We start from the raw sequence: 18599 nt of genomic DNA, 5'->3' as shown, positions 1-18599 counted from the left end.
ATCATTTCTATTATTATGGGTTAATATTTGATTGTGCAATAGTAATTTATATATTTGTTACTAATATTAAAATTAAATTATTAAATCATATTCTTTTGCACTGTATTAATATGAAATTAAGTTTTATTATAAAAAGTACAATAATCGATTATGAAAATTATATCATATTAAAGGTGGGACATGAAATTTTTATATTATAAATTTTAGAACACTTATGTTCTGAATATTTATATTAAAATATTAATCAAAAATTAAAATATCTAACAAAATCATATAAAATATATATATATAGATATATTCAAATCATTACTTTTTTAAAAGTCATAAATAAAATAGTTTAGTTGTAATTGATTTTAAAAAAATAATTTATTCAAAAAAAAAAATTGTCACGTGTAATATACCACTATATTGAGTAAAAATAATAAAAATAATATTTGTTAATTTTAAATTACTAACAACAAAAAGATGTGTAATAAATACAATATAAATTAAAAAAAACTAATATTCAAATATATAGCATCATTAAAAATTGTTTTTATTATTATGTGTTAACAATGTGCAATTATAATTTATGTGTTACTAATATTAAAATTAAATTATTAAATCATAATGTTAACTTGACAAATATAAATTAAAAATAATATAAAGTTTCAAGAAATTTTTTATATGTAAATTTTAAAAACTAGTCTGGTAGACTGTGAACATCTTATTTATTTCATCAGAATACCGAATGTTATTTTCTAAAATGTTGATATAAGAAATCCATTGCCTACAAAATTAACAAATGCAATGAATTTGGAGGCATGAAATTGAACTTCCAGCATTGAAAAACCAACAGAATCAGGCAGAAAACTAAATTTAAAACTAGATTCTAACTTCATAAATTATATAAATCAAAGAAAAAGAATGGCATAATAGTATGGTTAAAATACATCTTCACTGCATCCATCCGAAGATTGGGAATGTATGAAACATCTCTGATTCACAACCCAGTTATTCTCAAAACCAGCTACCTACTTAAATATCTTCTATCATCCCTCTAAACAATTGTATGTCAGCTTCCCACCTCAAAATGATAAAATTTAAGATATTATTAAATAAGTAAAGATACAAGAATATTACTATACTCTTTTATGAAGCACATTTGTACTTTGCAGTCATAATCAGCAGACAAAATCATGTTCACTCACGGACATCCAATAACTGAGCCGTGGCAATAACTCTTTCCCATCAATAAGCTCTTGAACTAAAAAAAATTAAGCCCCTCCCTTGGCTTTGGACTTCTTCTTCTCCGCACCCAATGCAGGCAAGCTCGATCCTGATAAGCCGGCAAGTGTTTCATCTCCTTTCTCTAGTTTAACTTGTCCATCTTGCACAGTTCCAGATGCTCTTGGAGGGTGACCATTCACTTTCTTAGTTTTGTCTGCTTCCTCGGGTTTAGGAACATTGGGGGCTACCCCGGGGTTAATAATGTTGTAGATCTCTGGCACCTGTGATAAGGCTTGGACAGGAACTGATATGCCATGAGGGCGTATTGAAAGACCTCTCGCGGCAGCTTTTTTCCTGGCTTCTGCAGCAGCACGAGCAGCTCTTTCATCAACTCCCCTCCCTCGAGGGAAGGCCTCACCAACCATTGCTGCATTCAAGGTTTTGTTTGCAGAACCACTAGCAGGACTAGATACAGCAGCAGCTTGAAACGCGTGTACCAAATCAGGATAGGACTACCAAATAATATAAAGATAAATTAGATCACTTGATAGCATGTTGTAGTAAAAGGTGACAATACAGTAGGTAAAAATAATGTGGAACATAGTTGCGGTATATTGAAGTGACAAAAAAAAATTGTTCTATCAGCACTTGTTAATGTCACAATTATAAATTCCATCCTGTAAAGTGAATGCTCAACTTGGACATAATAAAAAAAACTCAGATCAGGTATGTTGGAGTATCATAGCTTTCTCCCAATATTATGTACTAATAAAACCATTTTCTAAATATTAGCTTTACATTGAAGAATTTATGGCAGATAGTAACTTGACATATTTCAAAAAAAAACAAAAAAGATGGGACCATAGATCAAATGTAATAATTAACAAAAATTGAACCTGTTAAAATTTTTAAACATTAAAAGCTTAATATTAGTAAATTGTAGTACCAATTTATTTATAATCAAAGAAAAAACATATACGAAGTAGAAGCAAAAGAACTCATATATGCTACAATGCAATGCCACAGTTACAATAGTAAATTACTAGCTCTGCAACATCAGAAATTAACAAGAACAGAACCACCAGGATAAGGCTTCTCATGTCTAAGAGCTGTTTAATCTTTGATATATCCCACAAAGGGTGTATCAAGAGAAGTGTAAGAACCTGTAATATGTTATTGGCTTTGAGGTGACTCTACATACCTTTAAAATGTCAATAGCTTTTTGAGTAGACGCTGCATTTAGTGTCTGACCTTTCTGCTTCTGTGCAGTCATCTGTCATAGCAACATTCACAACCAAGAGCAGAATAAATTTAGCAAAAAACCAAGAGCAGAAGAGTAATGTTGTCAAGAGATAAAAAGAACCTCCTAGTAGCATAGTCGTCACAAAATTAAGTGATATATCTCACCTGTAATTCTCGCATTTTGAATGTATTCATCCAATTTTGGGAATCCCGTGATCTGGAATCTTCCTCTCCCAGTTGTTTGACAAGAATATCATATGTTTTCTTCTCATGCTGTGTCATACCAGAAAACTTTCTTTTGTCAACATAGGATTCAGCAGTATTATTGTTTGTAGAAAACATGAAACAGCTAATTCAATTTAATACATGCCTGGTGGGATAGCTTGAAAGCACCCATACAGTTGAATGCAATTGCCAGAGCATGGTAACACACGGCAGTTTGAATATGTTCCTCGCCCAAAAGCCTCTCATTTTTCGTCAAAGCTTCTTGCAAATAACGAAGGGCTGTGCTCATCTTTCCTGTATCCTGATACATCATTGCAACATTTATAAATGTTGCAGCCACGTCAGGGTGATCAGGCCCTGATGACAAACTTAATAGGAGTAATGCACGGGACATGTGCCTTAAGGCAAGTTCTGTTTGATTAAGACCATGGTAGAAAAGAGCCATATTGCCATAACTGCAGTAAAACATAACATAGTAATTAGTAAGTGTTTATAAGGTATATGGATAAGAAAAAAAATAATATATAAACTGAAGTATGCCTTTCTGAAGGTAGTCATTCAAGTCTTTGTCTCTTTATAAAGCAAATTATAGGTACTAAAAGACTAAAATCTAAATATTCATTTACCTGTGAGCAGTATCAGGATGGTCTAGACCAAGACACCTTTCATTTATGATAAGTTCCCTGTGCTGCTGCATTATTGCACCAGCCATATCACCTGCATGATATAGAACCATGGCAAGGTACCTGAAAACAAGAAAGTCACAATATTAAGTTTTGAACAGAAAAGTATGTTTAAAATAAAGGCAAGCACCAGTGAAGCAGCCAGTTTTGAATTAGAAAAAATTGCAATAACTAGAAATAAAAAGATCTGGGAAAAACTTGGCTAACATCAAAAGACTTCTTTTAGGCAAAAAATAATAAAATAAATAAAATAAAAATTGAACTACAAGTAACCAGAGCTGCTTTGTGCTTCTTATTATAAAGATATGCGAGCGAAGCAATGTGTCGAAGTGGCATGACAAGTAACTTGAAAGCACAGATCCATCAATACTCGATTAGAAGAACAATTTACTCTTCACAAGAACTATGATTCACCTAGAGCAAATATTATATCAGATCATGAACATACCGACAGCAGTTAGCAACCTCCCTGTGCATTGGACCAGTAACCTGTGATGGATTAAATACAAGATATTGAAACCATCCAAATAAACAAACAAATATCCACGAACACAAAGTAACCATGACAGAGAATATAGATATGTACCTGCTGAAGAATCGTGAATGCTTCTGAAAAGAGACTGTAGGCTTCACCTAGCATTCCCTGTACAAAGATAACAAAGATATCGCTAACAAACTGGTATAATATTTATTTAATATTTAATTTGGGATCTCATTAAGCTCAAACCTCAGCCAACTGGATCTTCCCAGTTTCCACAAGATCCTTAGCAACCGAACAAACAGGAATTGAATGCTTCACCACAGGTTGTAGATTTATTATATCTGAGGGATTGAAAGGAAGATCTGCGGCAAGATCATATTTGCGTGATGCAACTGCTAGGCCCACCTGTTTGCAACATACATGAAAATGTCATCACAAAAGTTTGGTAGGCCCTTTAGACCAATCCAAACAAACAACTTGATTACTTTCAAGATGACAATTAGAACTAAGTCAAATTATACTTTATAAAAATGCAAAGTGAATTTATAATGGTATTGAACAGAAAAATAAAAGAAAAAAAAAAAGTTGAACCAAAAAAGTGTATTTTTGAGCACTTTTAAGGACAGTAAGACATGATTCCTGCCGCCAGTTGTCTAGCAGTCTCCCTTAATTATTGCAGTCACGATTTATAAAAACACATGAGCCTGAAATTCCTTCCTACTTCCAAACAGAATAAGACAGACACCAACTTAACAAAAACAACAGGTTGATCCACCCAAATGAAAACAATGAACGGAAAAAAAAAAGATTATAAAATAATAGTATATTATGAGGGGTAAAGAGATTATAAAGGTTACAACATGAAGCTCTTCAATTAATGCAGCACAAAACTGTGTATTGTAATTATTTACCAAATGGCCGCACTTAAAGGATGTTAAGATCATGCGATAATATCTTTGTAATTAATATCAAGTTGTATGAGAATCTCTCTCTAACCGACAATGAATTATAGTTTCTAACATATGATATCACAAATGCACTTAAAGAATAAGTTACCTTCTGGCAAAAGTTTCGTATAACAGAAATTTTCTTTACACGTGATCTTGCATCCTCAGGCAAGTCAAACTGCAGAGAAGATAGAATTTAACAACTTATGCATGAACAAATAAGACTAAGCTGCATCTAATTTACCCTTTTAACGGTACCTGGTATTTGACTTTAGCAAATTCTATAATGTCAGACCACAAGCTATCAGAGGTAAAGCCAGTGTATTGCATTGGTTTTCTTTCTACAGAAACTCCTTGTTTCAACCTTCCATGTCCCCTAATAGATTTCCCTGAAGCCTGATGAACCGTATGATCCTGCATAGTTTATACTATGATTAATAATATCCAGCATAAATTGATTCATTTACAAGTACAAGAAAATTCTATTTGCACCTAGTACAAAGCTTTCTTTAAGTGAGTCTGTGCTGTTAACATAACAAATTACAATTAATGACTTCAGATAATTAGAAGTAAACACAGGTACCAATTAATTGAGACTGGTTTACCTTATTTGGTGTCCGTACTTTAGAACTACTGGTGACACCTTTTCCAGAGATAGCTTGACAATTTCCAAAGAGACAATTGAGAAAGCGCGACATTGCAGGCCCAAGTTCATGATCTTCCGAGTTCCTCAAAAAATCCTAAGTAGAAATCATGTTGAATTCACCGAGTACAATTTAATCTAGTAATAAAAAAATTCCTAGACCGATAGCATCGGAACTAATACGATTTTTAAGGCACGTCAAATGCGGATTGTATGTTTTGCATCAAATAATTTAAGAAGCATACAATAATCAATAAGAATCATGAGCACAATAAGCAATAACCTAAGGCTTTCATTCTCATACTGTGATTCGCAATATCCATATAAAAAACTTGATAATAAAAACTACCTTCGTGACTCTAAGAAAATAAATCACAATAGTGTATTATTTATTTTTTTGCTAATATTAGTAAATTAAATGCTGTCCTAGAGAGCTCGTATTACCTTAAATATGTGCTTGGCAGACCTCACTACAATCTCGTTCAAGCAAAGATCCCACAAGTGAGGCAAATGTTTAGCCCCGTCCGCAACCTGAAGTACAAAAACCCTTGATAAACATCAAAGAATATTTTTGTACAGCTTTGATGTAATTCCCATGGTATTACGCAATTCAAGTACTTAAACATCTCTACTCGTCTAAATAGTGAACAGGTATAATATGAAGTCTGAACATTAAACCAATAAGAATGGAGAAATTTCAACTAACTTTTCCAATGTAGCGAACATTAATTCCATGAGCATGTAGTGCATCAGTTAATGTCTGACCATCCATTGGTGAAACTTCAAGTGAGCACAGATCTTTATTGAATTTTGGAAGCACCACATCTCTAAGGTACAAACCAACTTTCCTCACATTTTCTTCATCTGCCTTAATTTCCTAGTATTTTACAAATAATGAACATAGTAATAGCATGAGGATAATACACACAGATCACTGAATACATTAAAAATCAAATTAATATATAACTTACCTCATGGCTACCAGCTAACTTAAAATCAGTAAAAACATTAGGATTAAAAAGAATATCCTCGCACATTTTTGCTGTTCCAGCATCATGTCCAGAGCCACATTCCTCAGCAGCTGCCTTTTCGCCTTCAGGCATATTCTGTGGAGAGCAGTAACAGAATATTAACATACTACGAAATCAATTTCTATAAGCAGATGGCACATATGACTATAAAGGACCAAAAGAAAACTTGTTCAAAACAATTGCTGTCAAAGTTGGTCACCTGCGTCTTAATATCTGCCACCACAGCATCCTCTTTCGCTTTTACCTGTGCTTCACCATCTTTGACTTCAGGAGACTCGGAAACTGAGGAGGAATCCTCCAGTTTCGCCTTTGACTTTGATTGCTCTATTTCTTTAGCCTACATATCAGAGTTACATAAAAATAGGGCCAGAATAGAAAAACCAGAAGTTGAATGAAATAAAAAATGAGAATTAGAATTGCCAAAGGTCAGGTTTTAAATTTTAAAATGTGTGTTGGGGAGTTACAAGAAGAATAGTATAAAAAATTACTTGGCAATAGGCAGCAATCAATTCAGGTCTCAGAATACAAAATCTAGAACCGGGTCCCGTATAATTTGCATCACGAGGAGTGACTCTCATCAGGTCCAATAGATAATGCCTGAAATATCAAATGGATTAAATATTTGGTAATAAAGCATAGAAAGTTATATTCAAAAAAGCTATCTGTAACTGCTTTGTATAAAAGGTTGCATGTCAAGCAGTCCTGCAACTTCTTTAGAATTAATCATTTGATATCAAACTACTAATGTCGTGGATACTATTCAGATCTAACTAGCCCAATTCAGGAAAGACATATTAGTGTTTCTCATGAAACAATAACACAGAAATAACAGGTAAGTTTTCAAAAAACACTCATAATTTAATATTAAAATATAATTACAGAGGAAAAACATTGCAGATACACAAGAATAAATTCAGAGATTGCATTCACCTGTCGTCGCTACCAACAATGCCTTTGCATTCGACAGGAGCAGCTAAACTGAAAACAGCTCCAGAACCATCAAGCACCTTATGCTCCTTAATGTGAAGGCGTTTTGAAGCCTCAAGAACCTAAGTTATGCCAACTTGCATTATAGTTTTTGCGATGAAAATCTCAAATAATAGTAGAAGTTTCAATCAGCTTTGATGATTTTTTTTTTTTTTTGCTAAATAGCTTTGATGATTGTTATTATTGATATTCAAAGAATTTGACTTTCATACTATCAGTGCGGTACGAGCCGTGTGTGTCACACTACGATAAATTTATCAAAAAGCATAATGTCAACATTCGTCTCCTTCTCACCTTGGAATGAAATTCCTCATTCCAGCAAATTTTCTTTCCATTGTCAACAGAACCATACAATAGGGATTCTGACTTATCACCTTGAAGGATGCCAGGTAGTACACTCTAGAAGTGAGAAGAAAAGAAAATTAGAAACATGGACAGAGATTAGATAAACAACTTTACAAAATATAAACCACTAGAATTTAAAGTGAAAAAATAATTGACAGCCTCTGATAAACTAAGGTAGTCAGTCAACTACTAATGGATAACAACAAAGGCTGTTCACGTGCACAAATAATATTCAGAACAAGTGACCCAGAATAACTACAGACCTGTGCTACAACTCTGTGACCTCTATAATCGATAATGGCCATTGCAAGATTGTAAAGACCGGGAACATCAGCTTCTTGATATGACTTGGTGCCCTTCAGATCATTATTTGCTGATGCATAAGTCGCTTGCTCACTCTCAGCCAACTGTGCCTCAGCAGACGCATCAACAGGTAACTCTGAAATAATATTATCCCCTCCATTAACTGTAATAGCTCCATCTGATATTTTATCAACCGTCTCATACAACGTCGGTGATGGATTTATTTTCTCACTCTTAAAATTACTTTCCAAAGATTGTTTTCGGGGAAGATGCTCTAGGTCCGCATCAACAGCGAAACTGAAGAATATATTGTTGTGAACGTACCTAAATAAAGATAGAACATATGTAGCACCTATTAATGAGAATCAACAGGTATATATACTGACCACAAGCTTCTAATTAACATATGTAATCTATCTGAGTTTAATAAAAGAAGTAACTTATAAGCACCGAATAATAACTGGGATGGCTGAATCACTATGATACACTAACAATGGATGTTTTTACTTCTATTTGGTATATAATATTAGTATCAAAGGCATGACAGGGAATTGTTAATCTGTATACAAAGGCTATCAATTGAATCCTGCCCTGCAGTCGTAATAATGTAAAAAAAATCCAACAAATTGCAGATACATATCCCTCGGAAACTGAACAGTACAGGTACAATTTAACAAAAACCAAAGACCTCAAGGCTTATCAAAGCTTCGGCTTTCACAACCTCTTGGACGGTGGGGTTGGTAAGATAGAATAAATAGTCAAGTACAGTGGACGAACATGTGAAAGCACTCCGGATCTGTAGGATTTATAGGTGGAATGCATCTGCTGATGACCCCAATAGCACCACTTGTAGCAGCATCAACAAAGTCTGAAGTTACTTTGTATAGAGCCCTGTCCCTCAGAATCCTGTAAAATACTCCTGACCGTCATGAAATTTTCTACATCTAAATAAATGAATAAACATGAAACTGCAGGATGCTTTTAGATTACCTCTCCTGAGGAGTTCCATGGGGAAACTCCCAACAAGACTGCAATTCTTCGTTCCAGTCTCGTTGCATTCCAATCAACTCGCTTCCAAACGAAAGTGTAAGCGCATTCTCTGCTCTGGCCGCATCACGCTTGTGATCTACAAAAATCAAAAATTGCACCACGAAAGAGGAAAAGACAATTGTTAGCAAAGCATCAACCACGTAAAATTAGATAAGCTTGGTTCGACAAATAGCTGTTAAAAATTCATAATGATATTCCATTGCCATGGTTATGCTACTTTTAAGCAAAGTAGAATCCATCAAAATGATGCATAAGAATATAAGATAGGTTCCATCATGTCGCCTTACCAGGAACAGGGTACAATCCTAGCCAGGAATTAGGAGGTAACAGTGATTGGACATTTTCAAATGGATGGGCAGAGCCCTTTCTCTTCAGTATTTCATCAAAACCTGCAATTTTGAAAGAAATATTATGAGCAGAAAATATACAAAGACTGCTCATTATAACTAAGAGTTCTCTATACAGACATAATGATACCTGTCTTAAACTTGGAGCTAATTTTTTGTAACAGTTCAACAAGTGTAGTTGATTCAGCAGCATTTTTAGTAGGTTTGGGATCAAGCCTATCCCCTGAACTAGAATTCACATAAAATGTTTTTGTGTTCCCTGTAATGCAGTATTTATTCCCTTCCAGCGTCTCCACATCCAGGTAAATCAAATCCCCAACAAGCCTGAAATAATAAAATAAGTTGCAATTCCATAGGACTTTTTATAGGAGCAGACAGTAGTAACAAATTTGATAAAAATACAAAAATCGCATAAACAAAATTTGATTATATAAAACGAACCTTCGGTAGCTTGGAGGAGGATTTAATGAAGAGAACACAATACTTTCCACACATTTGATCTCTTTGGAAGGAGTCGACAACAAGTTGGCAAGTGAATCAGATACATCCTCCATAAAACCCAAACTCTCGAGTTCTGATACTTCTGTTTTGTTGGATTCTGTATCAAAGGCTAATTTATAAGGTCCCTTGAAGAAACATCTAATATTTTAATACATCCAAGAAAAAATTACAAACCTCCAGCACTTGCAGATGAATTTTTCCCCGCTTCATGTTGTAAAGCAAGTGAAGTTGATAAAGAGGAGTGCAGAGTAGAGAGAGAAAGAAGTTCCCTGGTACGGTGAACGTGAGCCCTAATAGATCTATCATCGTACAGTGCTGCAAAAGTTTAATTAAGTTCGAAATCAATATAGCGGCATAATCACGATATGGACTAAAAATGACTGCCAAATATGTCATGCAAACAAACACGAGTAATCTGGGTGAATGTTTTCATGGTCAAGCCACGCTTGCTACAGTTTACATTATTCGCGATTACTTCTTTCTAGTATACTACCTTTAATAAAATCATATTTAAAGATGTTAATGCAACATAGTTATTTTGTATAAACCATATTTACATGTACAAAACAAAATTGTTATGAATCACACTCAAATAGAAGTGTTTTAGTAATATTTTCCTCAATACCCTACCCTATTTAGAATGCTCATTCATTTAATTATTCTCAACGTCACTTCAGAATAATTAGTAGCATGTAAACACTTGTATCTGATATAGATGAGTTGTGATATTGAAACATCAAGTGATGTATAATCACATTCATGCATGGTAAGAAAATGTTCTGAAGCTACTGCAGAGGGGTGACAAAAAATGATGGCCAACCAGATAAACATGCTAATCTCGAGACTGCTGACTGGAGCCATAAATTTCACCTTGATAAAATTCCTACTTCACCCACAACTTGAATACCTTTTTTGGTAAAAGTACTTGATCAAATGTTCTAAATGCTTGCTTAGTTCCGTGAAAGCCTTATGCCCATATTTATGTTAATTAATTCATAATAAAAACGTTCATTTACATACCAGCAACCATCTCCAAGGAACATCCACCAGAAGTAACATCTGCAACTTCAGATATTTCATGGTAATCTTCCAGATGATGAACTGTACCATCCTTAGCATGAAACAACAAGTCGTAACATGTGACAAAACAGGTCTCCGGAGCATCGAGGAGAAACAGTCTTACATCCATAACAGAATCACCAGGGCTTAACTGAAAGCTCAAATCATTACAAATGCATAAGACAGAGAAAGATTACACACTGCAGTCTAAGCCCTTCAAGAAAGTGCAAACTTGATTAATAATGATAATAACTTTATTACTAAAAAAAATTGCAGCATCACAACAAAAAAACCAAGAGACTGTATCAGTAACATAACAAGTTTAAGCGGGAGATATATAGTTCCCAGTTCCGAAGCAATTAAACAGAAAGGTAATGTCACATACTTGGAGGTCAAGCTTCTTGTCTTTGCCTTGTGTCTTCACTGGGACAGTATATAATTGACTCTCACCTGCACAAGGAAAAAATTAAAAAAAATTAACTCTTGCCTATAACAGCTTTTAAGTTATGTATAATATTGTAATTCTAGACTGAGTAACCACAACAAATTCATTTCAGATGAATCCGAGTAAATTTTTTACTTCAATGATAATAAAAGCCAAGAGACAGATAGACTACTGATGGAGAGATATATAAGGAGCAGAATATAGGCTGATTTTGTCACCAACTACATTAAGTAACGTCAACAGGTCATGTTACAAAATACATCCGTAAAGAATTTTATCTTTTAGCGTTACCATATGTTTAAAATAAAATCCCCAAAACTGGTAGAATATAAAATTGTATCATAAGCTACCGTTTCAACCTTTATGCCGACACGCAATAAAATATACATCTTAAATGAGTTAACAATGTACAAGCGCATGCGAACTAACAAAGGAAGTAACTTTACCTTGCTTTTCCTGGTTTTCTGCATTTTGAGTATTTGACTCCTTGACCTCATGCTCAGTTGTATTCACCTCACTCACAGTCACCTCGCCATTCTCAGCAGCTTTTGATGATTCCGTAGATGACTTATCATTCCCAATAGGATCTGCTGAAATAACAGGTTCTGTGGACTTATCGTTCCCAGTAACATCTGCAGAAACAACAGCTTCTACAGGATGGTGGGACCCTTTTTTATTTCTTCCTCTATTTGATTTGCCAGCCATCTCGACCCCTTCATATGCAGGAAATACAAAAAAAAAATTTAAAACTCCGAATCAAAAAAAAATTGGCGCCTTTTTTCTATCAACCAATTATTTTACTAAATTCATTATTATAGATACATACATATATATATATTCATAAAATATAAACATAATTTATATCATACCAGTCACAATAAAAATCATTACTTTATCTATAAACATACATATATCATATAGTTCCCTACTCCCCACTAAACCCAAAACCCCACCCTTTCTATCAGTGGGAAGCCAATACAAGCAAAAAAATGTAATTCTTCGATTAAAAGAAAGTATCTTTATTTTTATATTACCAATACAAATCAAATTCTACATACATACTCATTCATACATACATTAAAAGATAGTTCTTTACTTTTAACTTCCCAAATAAACACATAAAAATCATACCTTTGTACACTTAATACATTAAAAGAGTGTAATTATCTCTACCTTACCAATCTTTCACATAAAAACTCATTACTTTGTATACATACATAAAATAAAAGGAGTTCTTCACTTCAATTATACCAATGGCTCACACAAATATCATAACTTGCACACGTATATGAATAAAAGAGAGCTCTTCACTTCAATCTCACCAATGGGTCACATAAAAATCAAAACTTTAGATACAAACACACACATATCATCAATTTCAACACCAATACAAACCCCCCTCTCTAAACCCCAATCAAATAAAACATACCCAAATCATAAATCACCAAATTTAACAGACCCATGTTCCAAAAAACCAAATTTGAAAAAATAAAAATCAAGAATCATATATAAATACATAGTAAAAAATCAAGAAGTACCTGAAAACAAAGTAAGTAAAGATCAAAGTAGAATTGTGAAGGAAAAGAACATGAGGATGAGTTGAAAGTAAGGAGAGGGACAGAGAAGAGGAGAGAGTCTAGGGGTTAAGAATAGAGACGGCTGAAGGATTTTTTGCTTGGCACAGAATTAGGTTTTATATATATACACAACTACTATAACTATATTCTTTTCCAATTATTTGCGTAAATAAATTGTAAATTTCTGCATTTTACATGGTTCATTTATACTTTAATAATTTTAGGTAATAATGTCCTGGAAGTGAAATTAAGTAATACTGTAGCAATTTTAAGATTCCTCATTAAATCCGCGTGCGATGTACGGACTTTTTAAATATATTTTTAATATTAAAATATTCATATATAATATTTTTGAATAGCAAATATGTTCATATTTTAATCGTGTTAGTTAGTTTTAATAATAATTAATATTAGCAATTTATATTGGTAAAAATATATTTTAAAAATATTATAATCTTAAAAATATAATGTCATCAATAATAACTAACAATATAACCCGTGATTCGCTCATGAAAAATATTAATTTAATATAAGACATTCTTTTATAACTAATATATTTTTTTATTTTTTAAAAAAATCATATAATTTGAGAAGACTATTATCGAGATATGTACTCTTTACGATCTATAACAAAGCTGTAATTAAGTTATCGACCGAGTCCTATCGTTGAACTTATATTATGAGTAGTTTTATTCAACTAAATCGTTATTCATTATTTGCAATGAAATATTGTTACATCCATTTTAAAATTATGGATTTTGAACATTTAGTAATGAAATTATTAATAAATTATTTTAACAAATTTATTATTTTATATGTACTAAACTATTTTAAATAATAAATACAATGTTGATTACCATGTCTAAGAGTATCTTCAAGAAAATCAAGATGACGGGAAACACCGACTTGATTTTAAAATAATATAAGATGCAGCTCAATCTATAGTATATAATATTTAAGGTGTCGATCTATATTATGGAACATTGAAGGTTTACAAAAAGGGATCTTAAATTAGTAAGACATAGAACTGGAAATTCATGGAAATTCATTAATTCTTTGCATATGTTGCTCGCTGTCAAAACCTTCTAGTGTTGAAATAACTGTCGTATCCCCAAGAAGTAGTAATACCAATTTTTGTAAAAACATATATGCTAGATATGAATGGATGCAAATTAAACAAATGATACATAATACTTAATTATACATGTTTGCTAAAATATTTGCTTTAAATATTAGTTATTAACTTCTCATGCATATAAAAAAAATGAAAGAAAACACTTAATGGTATACCTGGGAAAATACCAACTGAACTTACAATACCAGAGTCCTCTCGCAAGTATAATGTAATTCAGAGATTCTGAATACGTAACAAAGAAAGCAAAGATGAATAAAGAAAGTGTATTTTTTTTAAACAAAACAATTTTAAACATATGATAAAAAAAATATCTTACTGCAAAATTAGAAAAAAAAAGGAACCCTTTAAACATGTGATCAGAAAATTAAAACTAACCAAACAGCTGATTATCTAATCTAAACAACCTGCATTATTCAGAAATCAGCAATTAATATCTTACAATTAGATCAATATTACAATTGATGAAATTATGATTAGAATTTATGATTAGAATTCGATATTTTCAACCAAAGAATAGTGGAGTAATTGGTTTTGAATATAGACCTGGAGCAGGTGTTCTATTAGGGATGTGTAGTAACTTGATTAAACTGGATACCAAATTGCAACATAATAATACAAATATTAAATAATACAATTATTTGTTAAATTCAAAAATTCTATTGATATGGAAATGTATGTGGACACAATGAAATCTGATAAGTAACTTGGTCATCATATTTCAAGTTGTTCTAATTCCGGAACCGAAATTGTACCATTTTTTTATATGCCAGATTGACGTTAGAAGATGTACTCGACATATTCATGTTTTGGCTGCTAGATGTTGACTGTTGTAGAGTACTGTATATTTCTTTTGTTTTAACAAATTGATTATACATGTTAACTTCAACACCTTTATTTGCAGAGAGGGTTAATTAGGTCCAGTTTAAAACATGTGAATAAAATGACTTAAAGTACGACATACCGTAATCGTAAGATTCGAGTAATCTTCAGTCAGCCATGGTCTCGTTGGATTTTTAAGTGGGAGATATTCCTAATGTCGGTATTTGTTCCTCGAACCTGATAAGGATTACAACAATAAATTTGTGATCGATAAACAAATATCAGATTTAGTACTATACATATTCAGAGCCAAGGCAAGGATGGCAAAAACCAAGATTTAGATAACCTGATGCATTAGATATAGTCGCATTTTGACCAAAATCTATAGGCGAAAAAAGAAAAACACAAAGATACAATCACATTTTAATACTTCTACTCAACCAAACAAAAATCAATGTACATGTATACATGATATAAATACCATATTATAACGTGAAACCATTTTAATTAGCAAAAGATCGACATTAGATATGTCAAGGTAGTTACCAGATGGTTACCAAACAATAATTCAAAGTATCAAATGCATTCAAAGAACATAACACATGTTAATAACTACATATATATATATACCATTTTGTCAAACATCTAATAATGTAAGAAATAATTGTATATAAAAAATCACAGAAATAAAGCATGTCATGAATTTGTGCATAAAAATAAATTAATAACAACATCTAATTTTAGAGTTTGTGTTTAAGAACTGACCTTTAAAGCAGAAGACCTTTCACTTTGATTTTCAAACTGACCCTTTGTAGTAATACAACCTGCCAAAAGAACTAATATATACAAAAATAATTCTGAAATCACATAATTAGCAGTTGTCACGGATATGTGCATACAAAAAAATTGAAAATAACATGTTCTATTTAGTTCTTGTGATTAAGCACCGACCATTTAAACCGAAAGGCCAAACACTTTAATTATATACCCGGTTCTGTAACATAACCTGTAACATAATTAAGTTCATACAAAATATAGGTAAAAGGCCACAATGGTTTAGCTAAATAGAGGATAAGTCTGCAAAAATGGTGATTAATAAGAGAAATAAAAATGTGAATTTCAAAAACCAAGATTAATAATAACCTCAAGGATTTAAAGATGTTTATCCATTGATCACATGCAAACACCATAAGACTGTTAAAGAAATTTAGACATTTATAAATATCGAGTTCTGAGAAATAGAATAACTAACCATTTCGATAAAGAGAGCATAAATCTTTGATATTTGAAATTTGAAAATTCAGTTAGCAATTTAGAGTAATTGAATAGCGAGTAGTTAACGAACCTTTTGTGAGATAAAATCATTAAATTTAGGTAGAGAGGAGGCTACAATCATGGATCTATTTTCCAAACAATATCTACTTGGTTCATTTTCGTCAACTTCCTTATTGCCTGAACAGATAAATTATGTAAAAACCCAATTTTTTGACATCAGTAAAAGACCTTTATGAATAGTAATATAATAACTCGAATTTTTGAGACGTTGTAAAACGCCTAATGAATAGTAACCCTGACAGACAGAAGAAAATTTTTAGCCCACACTATGTTGTGAATGAGAAATTGAGTTTCGGAGTTGATAACATGATTATACGTACCAAATAAGTGTATGTAAACGCTATTAGTTTTCGAAGAAAAAGAACTTTAAAAAATGACCGTATCTACGAACCATCAAGGATTACGGGAATCATGTAATAACCCCAATTTTTGGAAAATTTTTGAAACCCCTATGAATAGTGTTTTTGCTGATTGAGAAAATTTTTCATGCCATACTATGAAGGGGTTCTGATATGGATATTCTGAGGTTTTATTAGTACTTTATATGGGATATAAGTGTATGTAAAGATCGTCAGAATCCAAATCCGAACACTTTGATTTTTCCCGGAAATCCAATAGATACGGAAAGAATTGAGTATAAGGTAACAGGATAAAAGGATTTAAATTAAAGGATTATAATAGAGGATCATAAAAAGGAATATAATGTATTGAGAAAGGTTAAGGGAACCTAAGTAATAAGATCCCGGGTATGATCCCTCAAACGATAAACGAAAACGAAAGTTAAGCGAACCGTATAACAGATCAGCGGTCATTAGGCAAACAATTAGGAAGTTAATCAAAGGGATTAGAGAGGATGATGTCACCCAACCAATGAGAAGAGGACAAGGAAGGGAGGATGACATCATGAGGATGACACAAGTATGACATGGGAAGGAAGGAGATGTGGTGACTTTTTAACCACACAAAATCAAGGGCAACTAGGTAATTAACTAAATCAAACACAAAAACAAATCAACCAAGCCAAGCAAATTCATTCTTCATCAAAATCAAAAAGAAACCAAGGCTTTGTTCTTGAGAGCTCTCGGCTTTTTACTATTCAAAAGGCAAGAAATTTCAAAAATTCAAGATCCAAGCTTCCTAAATTGGTGAGTTAATTCCCTAATCATCTTCATGCTTAGTTAGGGCTATATCATGAGTTTAAGCCATCAATTCCTTCTCAATCTTCTTCATTTAATCAAAGAAGAAGACTATGAATAGTGTTTTCAAGTTTTTAACTTGAAATTTTTCTTGTTTTCCTTGAAGATCCAAGCATTCCTAAGACTTCTCAAAGCTTCTTAATGTTTCCTAGCTCCTCCCACCACTTCAAGGAAGGTATATCATCTCCAAACCCTAGATTCCTATGTATTATAAGATGATTTTGATTAGTAGGGTGATATTGTAGCTTGATGTTGTGATTTAGAGTTTGGAAATTTGAAATGGTAGTGAAATGGAATGGTAAATGTTGTTGTTTTGATTAAAAGAACTTAAGTATGGTTAAAGTTAAGCTTAGGCATAAGTATGAATGTTAAAATTGAATTGGTTGGGGTTGTTATGATGTGATAAGGATGGATGTTGGTTGTATGTTGGATTTGAGGTTGAATTGGGTTGGTTCTGAATGCTTTAAAATTGGGAAATCGCGTAAACATAGCCGTCGTAATGTCCGATTTTCTTTAGACTATTTTTGTGCATAACATTAGGACCCGAGAACCCCCTGCTAGATTTTGACCATTGCCATGTTTAGATAGCTCATGTTACGAGCTTCGTTTTGATATGTAGTTCGTTCGATTCCGATGCACGGTTTAGGAGAAACGACTGTTTCAAATAACGGCGTTTCGCGAACGAAACTTTTCCCCTCGCCTTACTTTGAAACAAAGGTTAAAGACCAAAAAGGGTTAATTAATGCATGAAACATTTATGGTAAGTGTGTTAGGCAGTTGGTAAGACACTCGCGAAGGAATCGCCTTAAAACTCGTAAAGGTTAAATTATTAAAAATGGTGGAGCCGAGGGTACCCGAGTGACTTAAGCGAGTCAGTAAGCGCAAAACAAGCGTTAGAGTCTAAGTTAGTTAAAGTATAGATTTACAAGTGACTTTGGTTTAATTCCAACTTACTTGTTGTTTATAGGTTACCAGACTCGTCCCGAGCCTTTTATCACCCCAAGTCGCTCAGGCAAGTTTTCTACCCGTTATACTGTTG

At 32.8% G+C, this 18599-nt stretch overlaps 1 protein-coding gene across 1 annotated transcript; it reads right to left on the bottom strand.

The window, feature by feature from the left end:
* Window positions 1–853: 853 nt before the first annotated feature.
* On the bottom strand, window positions 854–13193 carry LOC141662077 (clustered mitochondria protein). The gene is made up of 29 exons (XM_074469132.1): window positions 13037–13193; window positions 11945–12211; window positions 11439–11503; window positions 11015–11204; window positions 10169–10309; window positions 9935–10091; window positions 9624–9817; window positions 9434–9535; window positions 9087–9222; window positions 8874–9002; window positions 8057–8420; window positions 7743–7847; window positions 7392–7510; window positions 6950–7058; window positions 6661–6798; window positions 6402–6536; window positions 6137–6307; window positions 5875–5961; window positions 5393–5527; window positions 5046–5201; window positions 4897–4965; window positions 4087–4245; window positions 3946–4002; window positions 3808–3848; window positions 3303–3422; window positions 2822–3131; window positions 2617–2724; window positions 2411–2482; window positions 854–1721 (listed from the first exon to the last, which is right to left on the bottom strand). Exons 2-29 carry the CDS (start codon window positions 12201–12203, stop codon window positions 1257–1259), a joined length of 4293 nt encoding a protein of 1430 aa, XP_074325233.1. The 5' UTR covers window positions 12204–12211; window positions 13037–13193; the 3' UTR covers window positions 854–1256.
* Between the last annotated feature and the right edge of the window lie 5406 nt (window positions 13194–18599).

This window comes from Apium graveolens, chromosome 1 (genome assembly GCF_009905375.1).
Source record: "Apium graveolens cultivar Ventura chromosome 1, ASM990537v1, whole genome shotgun sequence".
Classification (NCBI taxonomy): domain Eukaryota; kingdom Viridiplantae; phylum Streptophyta; class Magnoliopsida; order Apiales; family Apiaceae; genus Apium; species Apium graveolens.
The sequence above is the reverse complement of the archived record's forward strand: the minus strand, read 5'-3'. Positions and strand labels throughout refer to the sequence as shown.